Here is a 15,900-nt window from a genome sequence, read left to right as displayed (position 1 = left end):
ACTACGCTTCACCACCACCACCATCCACTACCCTTCACCACCACCAACCACTACCCTTCACCACCACCAACCACTACCTTTCACCACCACCACCAACCACTACCCTTCACCACCACCATCCACTAACCTTCACCACCACCACCAACCACTACGCTTCACCACCACCACCATCCACTACCCTTCACCACCACCAACCACTACCCTTCACCGCCACCAACCACTACCCATCACAACCACCATCATCCACTACCCTTCACCACCACCATCCACTACCCTTCACCACCACCATCCACTACCCTTCACCACCACCAACCACTACCCTTCACCGCCACCAACCACTACCCATCACAACCACCACGAACCACTACCCTTCACCACCACCATCCACTACCCTTCACCACCACCAACCACTACCCTTCACCACCACCAACCACTACCCTTCACCGCCGCCACCACTTCCCTCACCACCGCTTCCCTCACCACCGCCACCATCCACTACCCTTCACCACCACCAACAACAACAACAACAGCAACAATCACTACCCTTCACCACCACCACCAACCACTACGCTTCACCACCACCACCAACCACTACCCTTCACCACCACCACCATCCCCTCCCCATCACCACCACCACCACCACTTCCCTTCACCACCGCCACCATCCACTACCCTCCACCACCACCACCACCCTTCACCACCACCACCACCAACAACAACAACAGCAACAATCACTACCCTTCACCACCACCAACCACTACCCTTCACCACCACCAACAACCACTACCCTCCACCACCACCACCATCACAACAAGAACAAATTACGCTTCACCACCACCAACCACTACGCTTGTTAGCGACAGGACATACTTTCAGCCACTGAGTCTATTATGAGACAAATTATTTCTGTGAAAGAAGCAGCCGACGAATGTGATTTTATTTCACAACACTTTATTTATTTCACGGCACCTAGTACATCCAACGAACAATATTTATATTTACTGAACTGTTACAGAGAGTTGATCACTAGATACGTATAGCGTGGAACCACGTGTCATCAAGACAAAGACGAGATTCGCCATCAGCATTTATCTCCTCCACATAAAAGGACATTTTTTTCTTTTGTTGCATCTGATTCATGTCTGCCGTCAATAAGCCGACTCTCTCCGTGTTAGGACAGAAATAAATATGAAGCAATTCACTTGATTTCGCAATCTTAGGGCATTAAATGTAATTCTCCATAAAGGCATTACCTATTGAGCAGGGATACTATTGATTGGGCTACTGTTTGTTCAGGTAAACATTCTCCGACTTGGCTGACCCTGTGGGGGACGATGCTGAGGTAGTCCGCTGTTGTTACTGACGCCGTGACAACACCGCTGTTGTCAAAACAACATCATTAATAGAATTTCCTTGTTTTGGTCTCGCATGTTGAATTCACTGTGGCCATTCTGTGGCGGATGACAGACGTAACAGATTATTGATCTGTTGGGACAAGTCTTGCCTTCTCAAGCAGCGGGGAAAAGATTTAATTTAGTATCTGTCCTCATTGATACAGGGCCGGAGTAACGGTAAACCATGGTGGTAATGGCCTGTTAATAAATAGCCCATTGACATTTGAATACAGCTGGTAACATGACACTTTAAACGGCAGTTGCTGATTGCTGAATGTAGATAGAATGGCTTGATTACGTAAGGGCATTTAGCCCAAAACCTTGTTATCAGCCTTGCTTTGTGAAAGGTAATTCGACAGAATCACGTTCATCAAGTCAGGCCGTGTAAAGCTGCTATCAACAAACATTTGTCATCAGCGAGGGTGACCGGAATCTGCAATTGTTTTAGAAGTGAAGAAAGTTATTGTGAAGATTTGTCACCAGCAAGACGGTACGTGAATTCAGTGATTAGGAACGTTTGTCAACAGGAAGAGTGTAGGTCAAGTCAGTTATTAGGAACGTTTGTCAACAGCAAGAGTGTTGGTAAAATCAGTTATTAGGAACGTTTGTCACCAGCAAGAGAGTAGGTAAAGTCAGTTATTAGGAACGTTTGTCAACAGCAAGAGTGTAGGTAAGGTTAGTTATTATGAACGTTTGTCAACAGCAAGACTGTACGTAAAGTCAATCATTAAGAACGTTTGTCAACAGCAAGAGTGAAAGTAAAGTCGGATATTATGAACGTTTGTCAACAGCAAAAGTGTAGGTAAAGACAGTTATTAGGAACGTTTGTCAACAGCAAGAGAGTAGGAAAAGTCGGATATTAGGAACGTTTGTCAACAGCAAGAGCGTAGGTAAACTTGGTTATAAGAACGTTTGTCAACAGGAAGAGCGTAGGTAAACTTGGTTATAAGAACGTTTGTCAACAGCAAAAGTGTAGGTAAAGTCAGTTATTAGGAACGTTTGTACTAGGATACTGAGTTGACATTTCAAGATAGTATCGAAAAACAAACAAAAACAAATGGCCATAAACGGCTTCCGTAGGATCTTGATATTTCAAGATTATTCACTTGTTCACGTATTTTTACATCTTAGGCTGTTAACCTATTATCTTGAAATTTCAACTTAGTATCTTGAAATTTCAAGATAGTATCGAATTATTTTTAAAAAAAAACAAATGGCCCTAAAAGGCTTCCGTAATAATTTCAGGGAATACTGACATTTTAAAAGCGGCAATTATCTGCCATTGCTACCAAATAATATTAAGATGGAACTCACGTTTGCCTTACTTAATATCTTTGCTTTTATAGTATTAAAAAGTTTTGGCATCAATTGGAAAATGCTTCACTGAAACGATGTTTGCAAACTTACTTCTCGCAGTGGAAGCGATCACTTCCCTTGTGGGAAGATCGCATGTTGTACACGATCACAAGGTGTGTGACAACTCTTGATTTCAATATTAGCGTGTTTGTTTTAAAACAAGAGAATGGTCTGGTCACGCGATGTGCATATTAGCTTCTGGCAGTTGTTTTACTGCACCGTAATGTGTTATCACAGACACGTTGAGTTAAGTATATTTAATTCAACGTTATCACCGACGGGTTGAGTGAGGTAGTTATTATACAACGTTATCACAGACAGGTTGAGTGAGGTAGTTATTAAACAACATTATCACCGACGGGTTGAGTGTTTGTTTGTTTGTTTGTTGTTTAACGCCGCACTCCGTAATATTCCAGCTATATGACGGCGGTCTGTAAATAATCGAGTCTGGATCAGACAACCCAGTGATTGACATCATAAGCATCGATCTACGCAATTGGGTTTCGATGACATGCATCAACCAAGTCAGCAAGCCTGACCACCCGATCCCGTTAGTCGCCTCTTACGACAAGCATGGGTTGCAGAAGACTATGTTGTCACCGACATTATCTTAAGCATGGTAGCATACGCCAGCGTAGTTCCAGACAATGGATTTGGTATAGTACATAGAACAATGGCATGGACAAGGCAGCTGTAGTTCCAGTTTTAGAGTCAGTAGTTCGCTTAGGTAAGGCAGACCAGATACTAGTATCAGTCATGGGCTGGATTGTAGCTATATTTTGACGAATGACGGGCTTCAAAAGTTCTACTCTGTACTCCACTTAGCAACTAAACGTAAGGCAGATCCTAGCATCACTGAAAACATACTAGACGAAACGGTGTGCAGCTTAAAAGGTTCGCTCACCTGATTCAATTTATTATGAAATGTTATCAGCACATGTTCCCACACGCTAACCCACTACAAGCAGCTTATTCTCGTCGTACCGTGGCGGACTTGAGCCAGTCGGGTGTAGGGTTCAAGGGGAACCGGTAGAGTAGGTGAGAATTTTGAAGTAATGGCAACCGCTTCATGTCGATTTACACAGTCCATAGCGTCTGATGCATAATAGGTTACAATGAATTAGGTCAGAAGATATCGGTAGGTATTAGATAAATGGTTTAGGCTCAGCTCCAGGGGCGGTAAGTGGTTCATGGCAAGTAGGTCATAGTCTTAAAGAAGTTATATTAATTTGCAATTAACTGTACATATCTCAAGTTTAGCGTGCGGTAAAGGCTTCACAGATGTTGGCTGTTGCTGTTCGTTACATGCCTATATTCCTGTTACGTCTGTTAGCATCAACGCTGGAGCGTAGATCTTGGTCTTTATCGTCTGCAGACTGATGTTTGTGTGGATGCTTCGCTGGAATAGCTGGAAAATTGCTGATGCGGCGTAAAACAAAGTTCATTCCTTCATTGGTAGATGGTGCACGTGCGTGCATTCGTTATGTGTTTGCGTTTACGTGTGCACGAGAGTGAATGTGCGTTCGTTTCTCGTTGTGTTGGAGAGATAATTAAATAAACATCTCTCTTCCATTTTGTATCAATGTAATTCAGGATGGAACAACGCGCTGTGAATGACATTGCAATGGTGTTGCATCGGCTGGCAAGGTGGTGGAACGCTTTTCTGAGATTCAAAAGACTGGTGGACTACTTCCGGATAGGTCAGACCATTACTGGACAATATTATGCAAATCTGATTGGTAAACTGTTGAAAACATGAAGGTTAAACGTCGTAGAAAACTCACTCAAGGTTTCAGCAGGACCGTGCACATGTGCACAAGTCACTTGTCGCGTGGCTGCAATGCATGACTGTAGGTTCAGGGCCAGAGAAAAACCAGTCTCGAATATCCGCCGAAAAAGATTCCATGGGGCCTAAAAGGCAAAACAGCGGTGAAAATTATATTGATTGATCACTGAACATCAGTGCTGACACCTGGTGTTCGTGAAAATGGTAAGCACATCCTGGCTCCCGGCAGCACCCGCTACTCACACAATTTGCATAATAAAGGAAGTGTTTGTTTGTTGCCGGACATCGCACAGTAGATTTAGTATTTCACTTCCCGCTGTTTTGTGTTGCACCTCATGCTTCAACCATCACTAAAGGTGGGAAGCAATTGATGACGCAAACCAGAGAGCGGTGATAAGGACCTCTAAGTCTGATTTACCTCGTCTAGTCGTAACGCTGCACGTTAGATGAAAGAAAGAGCAGTTAATTGAACACACGTTCTCCGGTTCAGTGCAGATGGGTCAACCGCTGATCTGCGCAGGCATCTTCCGCTATGTCTCCGTCTCCTAGGGATTCTAGGTTGGTTGTGTATCATCGTATCCTGGCGGTCAGTTTATGTCTCATAAGAACAATCGCTGGACAACCCAGCTATGTATCCTGCGTTCTAACCAACCAATATATCCGACGTTCTAACACGCCTATGTATCCGACGTTCTAACACGTCTATGTATCCTGACTTCTAACCTATGTACGCGCGTTATAACCCATCTAGGATCTGGCGTTCAAACCTTTGTACCCGGCGTTCTAACCCGCAAATGTACCCGGCGTTCAAACCCTTGTACCAGGCGCTCCAACGCGCATATGTTTTCGTCGTTCTAACCCACATATGTACCCGGCATTCAAACCCATGTACCAGGCGCTCCAACGCACATATGTACCCGGCGTTCGAACCCACATATGTATCCGGCGTTCTAACCCACATATGTACCCGGCGTTCTAACCCACATATGTATCCGGCGTTCTACCCCACATATGTACCCGGCGTTCTAACCCACATATGTATCCGGCGTTCTAACCCACATATGTATCCGGCGTTCTAACCCATGTACCAGGCGCTCTAACGCACATATGTATCCGGCGTTCTAACCCATGTGCCCGTCGCTCTAACGCACATATGTACCCGGCGTTCTACCCCACACATGCATCTGCATGGTGTTCAACGTTGCTAAGCCGTAAGTGTGAAAGTGGCAACGATGTCAGATCGTGACTGGCAAATGTACTAGATCATAGTTGTCAAAATGTTAATATTACCAACCGCAGTGTGCTACACTACTGATACACCTCTGTCGTGTTCAACAAGTCTATTAGTAAATCATCTGCCAGTAATCAACGCTAATGTCCCGCGGCTTTGTAATATATACCAGCAGAGCTCCACAGATATAATCTCCTTTCCTATCTAAAGGAGACCTGCATTATTAACTTCCAATCACCGACATACCGGGCCATCAAATCACTCGGCCATCCACATCCAAGTCATCAGAGGATTGGCCATGTAACATCTAGTAACATCTAGTAACCGCTCATTTACAACGCCGGAATAATTGATAACAGCATATTGAATCAACACTACCCTTTGTTGTGACAATATTCAATATTACAATGTATCGCTGTGTCGGCGTAACCAGGCACATTCTGGTGCTGGTATACGGTAAACAAAACCTGTTACGGTTGGAAGTAACTGTACTTGTAATAACGTGTAAGTGGGGGGTTGTAATTAACCAGAGTGTCGCTGTACAAAACAACCTTAGCGATACGACTGTCGTATGCTAAGGTATGGGAGTTACGATCACCTTAGTGCTAAGATCATTTTATACAACGGCACCCTGAACTCAATGACTTATCAAGATAATTATTGATTTGACTAGTCACCTGTCACATGAGTAGAAATATTTAGTTTGTTATTTATATATTTTGTTTGAAAGGCATTACTTAGAAGTTGACGGATGACAAAATAGACGCAATTTAAGGATTAAAGGCGACGTTTCGGTATAGATCCTTACTTGACAACGGTACCTATCCGAAACGTCGCCTTCACAGTAAATAAAGAAGTTGTTATCCATAAATGGCGTCTACTTTGAAATATGCTTTCCTCATCGTGGGACTCAATCGCTGAGGATGTGTATATTCCGTACGTGTATATGCGTTGGCTAAAGAGTCTGTATTATTCATGTCATCTGACGCCTCGACGATGTCGCTACACTGCGGTCAGTTGCTAAGCGCGGCGCGGACAATATGTGCGTGTGTCATGCGACAGGCCCAACGGTACCTGCGTTAATCAAAAAGACATAAGAAAGTGTTATGGCCCGGACTGTTGTTGAGATGAACATGCCTCTTTTCACCTAATTACAATAGCTGCTGCTAATCCCACGTCTCAAGAACCGACTCATCCTAGGTCTCTTTCCTTTTTGCGAAAAACGCAGCTCAGGTTTACTACGCTATGAATAATAATCCATATCGGTATTTCTCACTGGGAAGAAACAGAAGTGGAATTTAAACAAGCAGAAACGGCGAAGTAACAGTGAAACGTGGGGATTTTACGAACGACTCTTTCAACTTGAAATCAGACAGCCAATAGAAGAAGCACTTTGTACGCACGCACGGACTCACAAATCTAAGTTTTTGGTAAAATCATAAACATGATAACAACATGCTTTAGTTGTTTGTTTGTTGTTTAACGCAGCACTCAGCAATATTCCAGCTATATGAGGGTCGTCTGTAAATAATCCAGTCTGGACAAGACAATCCAAATCTACCCGAGGCAAGAGAATTATCTGACTTTCAAAGTCCAGTTTCCACCCTTGCCGAACTAGGCTGGAATTACTGGGCTCGATCGGAGCGCCACCAGGGGCTATTACCAGTTATGTCCCTTCTAAGCCTCTCCTATGGACCAATCAGAATCCACCCCTCGTATCACTTGCGTTTGCTTAACACAAAATGGTGGTTGGTTTGGTTTGGTTGGTCTGTTGTTTAACGCCGGACTCCGCAATATTCCAGCTATGGTGGCGCCCAGTCAGGACGATCTGATCGATAATCAAGATCTATATTGTGATAAAACGGGTCTTACATCGCGAAATGCATCAAATCACGTGAGCACCTTGATTAAAAACATGATAAGATATGGAAAATATCTGCTGACAACGAGTGGGCGGTGCACATGCTTTGCAAATCCTGCAAGCGACCGAAATCTGCACGACAGTTTACGAACCGGATTTCGATTTCGGTGTGCGATTTTGATTGGACTATGCATAGACTTGTTAGTCCAGCCAAAATGTAACTCCATAATACCAGCCTAGTTCAGCATGGGTGGAAACTGGACTTTTATAGTCAGTTAACTCTCTTGCCTCGGGAAGATGGACAATCCAGTGATTGACATCATGAGCATCGATCCACGCAATTGGGATACGATGACATGCATCAACCAAGTCAGCGAGCCTGACCACCCAATCCCATTAGTCGCCTCTTACGACAAGCATAGTCGACTTTTACAGCATGACTTGGGTCCCGAAGACCCATTCTACCCCGGATCTTCACGGGTGCTTGTGTTAGAAGCCGACTGGGGATCAGGTGGCCAGGCTCTGTGACGTCACCGATTGTGGGTCATTGTACCCGACCGATTGAATGTTGCTCTGGCTTTCAATCACCGGTTTGGCTGGTCAGGATTCCATCATCTAGAATATCATTTACTGCTATAAACCACAGTCTCCTACTCATGTTACCATCACACAGCATTCTTTGTTCTGCAGCAGTAGCGCGACAGCCATAGACGTATCTATTAAGATTACAGGACTTTTCCTGAACCCATTAGGCTTATCAGTGCCACTCCCTTCACCCCTAACACAATGATGTGCAAGCTGGTGGTACAGATAAAGACGCCTGTATTGGTCCCTATGTCAGTTGGTGACTTGAACTAGAAATAAAGGAGACCATTGAGACCACCTCGTCTGTTTCATATTTAGACCTATGCATAAAGATTCAGAGTGACAAAACAACTCAACATGACTCTATGACAAGAGGGATGACTTTAACTTTCCAATAGCTCACTTTCCCTTTATGTGAGACCGCATCCGTGGCCTAGAGGTAGAGCGTCCGCCGCGTCATACCAAAAGACGTTAAAAGATGGTACTTGTTGTTACCCTGTCTGGCGCTCGGCATAAGGGGCTAAAACAAGGAGTGGTCGGCTCGGAGTCAGTATACTGTGTCTGAGTGGGGTATTCATGTTAAACTGCGGCATGGTATCTCAGTGGGCTAGCACGATAAATCGGCATCAGTCCGGACTAGTACAAGCAGCCACACACACACGTGCATGCACGTCGCTACGTATATAAGAGCAATAATCTTGGACGCGACGTTAAACCCAATTTATGTGAGCAATATTCTTCCAGCTCCAGCCTATGGTGTCTACATTTCACAACTTTTGAGGTACAGTTGAGCATGCTCTGCTTGTGGCAGAGATTTCTTATGAATATTGAAAGGGTTTTGTTGCTTTATGTATTGGGTAGTGTGCACCCCTTTTTTTTCCAAATCAATGATTGAATTACTACCTGTTCAACTCCAGAGAATTATATCTCATTGCCAAACCACATAATTCACTAAGTCCCATCTATAATCAGATAAGGGCGGTCGGGTAACCTCGTGGTTAAAGCGTTCGCTCATCACCCGGAAGACCATTTCTGGTGTCCCCTGTCGTGATATTGCTGGAATATTGCTAAAAGCGGCGTGAAATCAAACCCACTCACTCACTTTAATCAGATAAGGATGGCTGTACCAAGAAAAACAAACAGGTTAACAAATGTGTAAATTTATTTTCAGCAGAGGGTAAATACAACTTGTCTTTTGTGGTGAGGCACAGAAAAAGGTGGTTATACTGGCCCTGTAGTGTGGATTTACTTTGACTAACAAATAAAATAAAACATAACAAAGTATAAAATGAGTGTGTGTGCGTGTGTGTGTGAGTGAGTGTATTTATGCTATCATAATATCACATATTTATATTTAAATACAGTTGGAGAATATGCAAAAGATGTAAAGTGCAGGGTATAAATCACTACCAACCCAAGTATAGCCACTAGACTTGGCCTACATTGGTGAAGAGTCTCACAAACAGACAGGCAAAGGGTGAGGTAGTTTGTTTGTGTGTTGTTGAACGTCGCACTCAGCAATATTCCAGCTATATGACGGCAGTCTGTAAATAATCAAGTCTGGACCAGACAAACCATTGATTGGCGTCATGAGCAACGGTCTTTGCAATTGAGATACGCTGACATGCACCAACCAAGTCAGCGAGCCTGAGCACCTGATCCCGTTAGTCGCCTCTTACGACAAGCATAGTCGCCTTTTACGTTAAGCATTTGTTGCTGAAGACCTATTCTACCCCGGATCTTCACGGGTCTATCTTGGAATGGTAAGTATATATATAAACAATGACATACATCATAAACATCATAATTTTATCAACTTTTCAGTATCATCAAAATAATTTCAACACAGATTGAAACAAAAGGCCGGGCTTTTAATAGTTTTTGTTTCAAATATTTTTGTGTAAAATGCTGTATGAGAAATAGGTCGGATAGAGCTGGACTAGTACCCTGCCCTCACGTCCTAGTGGCTGCACGCGCTCTAGGGCAGGCAAACTAGTCGAGGAGAGAGCGTGTCTCCCTCCCTCTGATGATTGTGCCCCAATAATGCAAGCGTGTTAAGTGTAATATATTACACTTAGGAATGTTGTCAAAAATATTTTCATAATTATTTAAGAGTCTTGAATGTACGCATATCATTATACATAAGTGAGACAAAGTGTCGTCTAAAAGTTTGTTTACATCTTTACAACTACGACTCATCCGCATGTAACTTTCTCAAACATCAAGATCAGGAGTATCTACATTTCATTTTTGTCTGTTTGTTTCTACTAGAAATGCATATACATTTAAATTGTCAAATTGTCATGACATGATATTACTGATAGATTCTTTTGTATTGAACGTCGTGCTATGCTATTCCATTCCTTTTGTATTTTATACTACTACTGCCACTGTGGTTATTACCACTGTTATTACAATACCTCTATTACATGTCAAGCATCATATTAGTTATCCAATAATTATATAATGCGCTGTACAGCTGTAAATGATATTGTTTATCTGTATGTGTATATGGGCCAATGGCCTTTCATACAATAAAGATTGATTGAAACAAAAGCAACTAAAGCACGGCGCCTGACATTGTAACATGTCATCTCTGCTGCAAAAATCCCATCTTAAAACCATATGGAAAGATGAGAGTATGACATCCTCAGTTTGAATGAATTTTGTTTTACTTATGTTTTACTTATTCTTAAGCTTCCTTTATCACTAAACATGAAAATTAAGTGGGATTTGTGAAAAACAATTTTTTTTGAAAGAGGGTATTATTTCATCAACATTTTCCCTGAAATAAACCCTGGTTAAAAAATGCTCATTAGCACCAAAACTGTTTCGTAAAGAACTTTGTAAAAGCAGAAACATCAACATGATGAAAACCAGTGCCACTCCTTCAGTACATACAGTCACAGTCTAACTCACCTCCGGCCAGGTGGGACAGTCATGTCAGAGTGGGTCACCACAAACCGAGATGCTTATATAAGATAGCTACGCGATAAATCTAAAAAATAATGAAGAATGAAGTGTGGTTTATTTCACAATAAAACACTGTTTTATCATGGTGTCATTTCTGGAGATTCGAACATGTGCTCGCAACTTGATGACGTTGTATATTGGGCGACATTATTTTGGAGAGAGGAGTGTCTGGTGAGTTGTTCCCAATAGATGTAGCTGGCCAACACATATAAATTTGATGGCCGAAAGATCGCATCCAAAGGCGGGAGAGATATGGCGAGCAGTATTGGGGGAAAGGGTACAGGTAATTGATGTAAGGATTGTGTGAATACGCGGGAAATACCACCTGTGCATAAAATGGATTTGTCCGACATTGCCCAGGTCGGATTCTATAGAGGGAGTCATCATTATTTAAATACGGGTAAATAAAGCTTGTAATTACCCCATTATACTTAAAGAGGCTGTACATAATGTTGATATCTCATATAAGAAATAAACAACTTGTGGTCATTGTTTATCGTACAATAAAACACTGCAGGAGGAATAAACCCCTCATGGTTTATTCTCCCTGCAGTGTTTTATCGTATGATAAACAACTCCCACTCGTCGTTTATTTTTAAGTAAGAGGCATCTAACTGGATCAGGTGGTCTTGATAATTGGTTGCATGTCATGAGGGCTCGGGCATTGCTCATGATATCAATCGATGGTTATTCACAAGCATTTTCAGGACACGGGCTGGCCCAGTCGTCTAAGGCGCCGCGATTCGCTGTGCAGAGTTGTGTCCCTTGGGCACGCCAGAAACCTATGATTGTGGGTTCGAATCCGATTATGTTTCTAGTTTTGTCAGCACCATACCCGTGTTCGTGGGTTTCACCGAAGTGGTAAACGTCTGAGACCTGCATCACTTCGGGCTTTCCTCCCACATTAAGCTGAAACGACGCGATATAACTGGAATACTGTTAAAAGCGGTGTTAAACCCAACTCACTCACTCACTAGCATTTTCATAAAGTTGGAATACTGCTGAGTGCTGCGAGTTTTAACCAAACAAACAAAACCCATCATCTAAATCTCTGCCAAGGTACTTGACATTCTTTAGGAAAATGATACAGAAACATATATTAACAGAAACAGTAAAAGCATAACAAGAAGAATTCACGTTCAGCAGTCAATGTCACACCATTATGGGTGAGTGTCAATATTATTGCAGCTACTTGCTACAAGACAGCACATGATCTCAAGGCACACAACACCAGTAATATCTTCAGAGATATATGTGGAATGTAGGTCTACATGTACACAAAGCTCACAAACTTTCCTCTTTCAACAAAAGTATATTTCGATTGCAACATTCCATAACAATGATACCCATATCAACAGCATCACTGACTTGGTGTCTGAAGGCACATGTACATAACTGAAGGCACATTTTCACCCATCTTCCTGAGGCAAGGGCGTTAACTGACCATAAAAGTCCACTTTCCATCCTTGTCGAAACTAGGCTGGAATTTCTGGGCTCGATCATAGCGTCACCCGTAGCTATTACAAGTTATGTCCCTTCTATATCCCTCTTACTGACAATCAGATTCCATCTCTCATATCACTTGCATTTGTTTCAAACAAAATGGCAGCAATCGATAATCATGATCTATGTTGTAATAAAATTTGGTCTTATGTCACGAAATACATCAAATCACTTGAACACCTAGATTGAAAACATGAAAAGATTTGCAAAATATCTGTTGATTTCCAGTTGGCGGTACACATGCATTGCAAATCCTGCAGTCGACCGAGTCTACATGTTGAAATCCATGTTGTTTACATCCGGATGTCTAGCTCCAATTTGATTGGACCATGCATAGACTCGTTAGTCCAGCCAAAGTGTAACTCTAGAATTCCAGCCTAGTTCGGCAAGGGTGGAAACTGGACTTTTATGGTCAGTTATCTCCCTTGCCCCGGGGAGACGATGTACACCAGTGAAGGCACACATACATCACGTGGACATCACAAGACATGACACTTATTGACATACAGAATTTGATTTCTTCAACTTATCACTACTTCAGTCCTCTACAACAACATACGACATGTCATGACATACAGACTATACTGAGGACAGTTGTACTAGTGCTAGCAAACTACGTGGAACTGTCCACTGTCAATCAGATGTTGTTTATAGTCATGAACCATCCTCTCCTGTTCACTTGTCTCTATCGAGCCTCTCCTCAACCACCGGGTTTTCTGTATGGCTTCTGCAGCACTTAACCTTTGAACTTTGACCAGGTAACATGCAATCATTGTCCCAGTTCGACCTTGACCTTGAGCACAGTGGAGAGCAACTGCCTGGAACAGGTCATGTGTCACAAATAAAAAACATTTGAAAGTAGTATTACCAAACATGTGTGCCGTAAGCTCTAAAATCTCCACTCTCTCTTCTTCAGTGTGTCACAGGCATTGTAATCACCAACCCTATCTCACAGAGAGATCTGTGTTAGAATAGGTCTTTAGCAACCCCTGCTTGTCGTAAGAGGAAACAGGTGGTCAGGCTGGCTGACTTGGTTGATGCATGTCATCATGTCCTAATTGCATGGATCGATGTTCAGGATGTCAACCACTGGATGGTCAGGTTCAGACTCGATTATTTTACAGACTGCCGTCATATAGCTGGAATATTGCTGAGTGAAGCGTTAAACAACAAACAAACAAACAAACAAACAAACAAACAAACAAAACACTATCAGGTTGTCACAGACATTTTTCCAGCAACCAAACAAATGCTTATATCCAACAAAAAATCAGATCATTATTTGTTATTTTAATGTTTAGAAGCACAATTATATTTCCCAACATATACAGGAGCTCAATTATAGAAAAAAATCAACAAAAACATAAATTACAAACCGTATTCTTTGGACACTGTAACATAGTCTGTTTGCATTAAAAGAATATTTTATTTTAGTTCTTACAATGCAAGGCATATGAAATCTTATTCCAGCCAAATAGGGGCTTGTTTTTTTTCAAATTGTTGGTCCCTTAATCTTTCAATTGATGTCCATCATAAAGTTTGAGTAAGCAGACAGGCAAAGCAGTGCTTGAATGACTTAAATCAACATAGCAGGGACTGCCATTTGTCCCAAGCTGTTGTCCCTTCCTACATGCTATTTCTGGTAACAGTAACTGATTCCAGTGAATATCAAAACACAGCATCCTGCAAAGACAGGACACCTGGCGGAGAGTCTCACCTTCTTCCTCGTCCCTGCCTTGTGGAGGATGTCAAGAAACTCCTCCACCTGTTCCATTGTGGGCGGACTGAAGTCTTGGATCTTTAGCGACACAAGCTCCAATTCTGTGGCCGGAACAGACCATAGGTATTACAAAACAGGTCTTCTCTAAGTATCCTACAGGCTTACTTGTATTCCCATCTTCCCAGACAGACACCCCCTGTCCACAAACTAAGTTACTTGGATGTGTCACTTTAGCCCCAATACAAGTGCAACAACATAGCAGAACTAAAACTGTTTCTTTCTGCATACTCCTATATACAGAATCTCACCAATGTCATTTGATATCAAATAGATGAACATGATCTGAGTCAATAAAAGTTTAAAACTCCTTGGCTGGACAAACAATTTTAAACTTATATCGGTGAGTGTTTTTAAAATTTTATTTGTTTATCATGTTTATTATTCTATTTCCCATCATATTTTACATTTCAGGGTCATACATAGAGTGTGCATGGATTAGGTGTTACATTTAGCATTATTTTTATAGCAAGATATAGTTTATTCCATTAAGGCCAAAGGCCAAAATAAAAATAATAACAATAAAACATTATGCACATGTTTACTTTGTAGCAGGACAGATCATATATCATAGTATATGCAGGGTTTCTAAATAATAAACGCAAAGACGACCAGGAGGCATTGAAACTTGCATAATTATATTTTGAATATGCTATAAATTTTGTAATTTCATAATATTTAAGTATTTCTTTTTGAATTAGTAAAATGATATGGTTTTATTTTGTTTCTTTTAAATGTGTAAAGCATAGATTTTGTTACCATAATTACTGCATTGAGTGAATTGTTTTCTTCTCTTTAAATTCAAACAGTATGTGTTCATTACTAAAATTAACTCTTCCTTCTGCATAGTTTCCAAGCCAATCTGAAAGTTTCAGCCATCAAGTGTTCATATAAATGATATCAAAAGACATGAGGGCAATCTCATTCAAATCAGACCTTAGTTCTCGCTACCGCTAAACAAAGATCTGAGGACATTCCATTATGGGTCACGTCAGACCGACCTTGCGCGAACTTTGACCGACCAGTAGAATGACCAATCAGAAGGCAGCTTTCTCGTGCTTTACGCCACTAATTTCAAGTTGGCGACTACGCTTCGAAACATATTTTGACAAATTCTCGATTACAAATTTGTAACCTAGACAAAAAAACCATTCTGGAATGGCTAATAGATGGTCCAGATTGTATGGATTTAGTCGTTAAACCTGTAACTATCGTTCGGAATACCCTGTGTTAAAGTTTTTGAGATTGTATGATTAGAAATCACATTCCGACTGTCACTTTCATGATCTAGTAAGCGACGCTCTCATTGGTCGGATGAATGGTCGTTCTGATGTGACCCGTAATGGGATGTCTTCAGATCTTTGTTTAGCGGTTGCGAGAACTAAGGTCTGATTTTAATGAGATTGACATGAGGGGGACATTCTATTTATCATC

At 41.8% G+C, this 15,900-nt stretch overlaps 1 protein-coding gene across 1 annotated transcript in view; it reads right to left on the bottom strand.

The window, feature by feature from the left end:
* Positions 1-12,137: 12,137 nt before the first annotated feature.
* LOC124115604 overlaps positions 12,138-15,900 on the bottom strand; it is a 70,619-nt gene continuing 66,856 nt past the window's right edge. The window contains exons 13-14 of the mRNA XM_048399478.1: positions 14,407-14,510; positions 12,138-13,507 (exon numbers count right to left, since the gene is read on the bottom strand). Coding sequence (XP_048255435.1) covers positions 13,295-13,507; positions 14,407-14,510 — 317 coding nt within the window. The 3' untranslated portion in view covers positions 12,138-13,294. The remainder of the gene's footprint in view (positions 13,508-14,406; positions 14,511-15,900) is intronic.

This window comes from Haliotis rufescens, unplaced genomic scaffold (genome assembly GCF_023055435.1).
Source record: "Haliotis rufescens isolate VD_foot unplaced genomic scaffold, xgHalRufe1.0.p SCAF_2, whole genome shotgun sequence".
NCBI classification, from domain to species: domain Eukaryota; kingdom Metazoa; phylum Mollusca; class Gastropoda; order Lepetellida; family Haliotidae; genus Haliotis; species Haliotis rufescens.
This window is presented reverse-complemented; position numbering and strand designations above follow the sequence as displayed.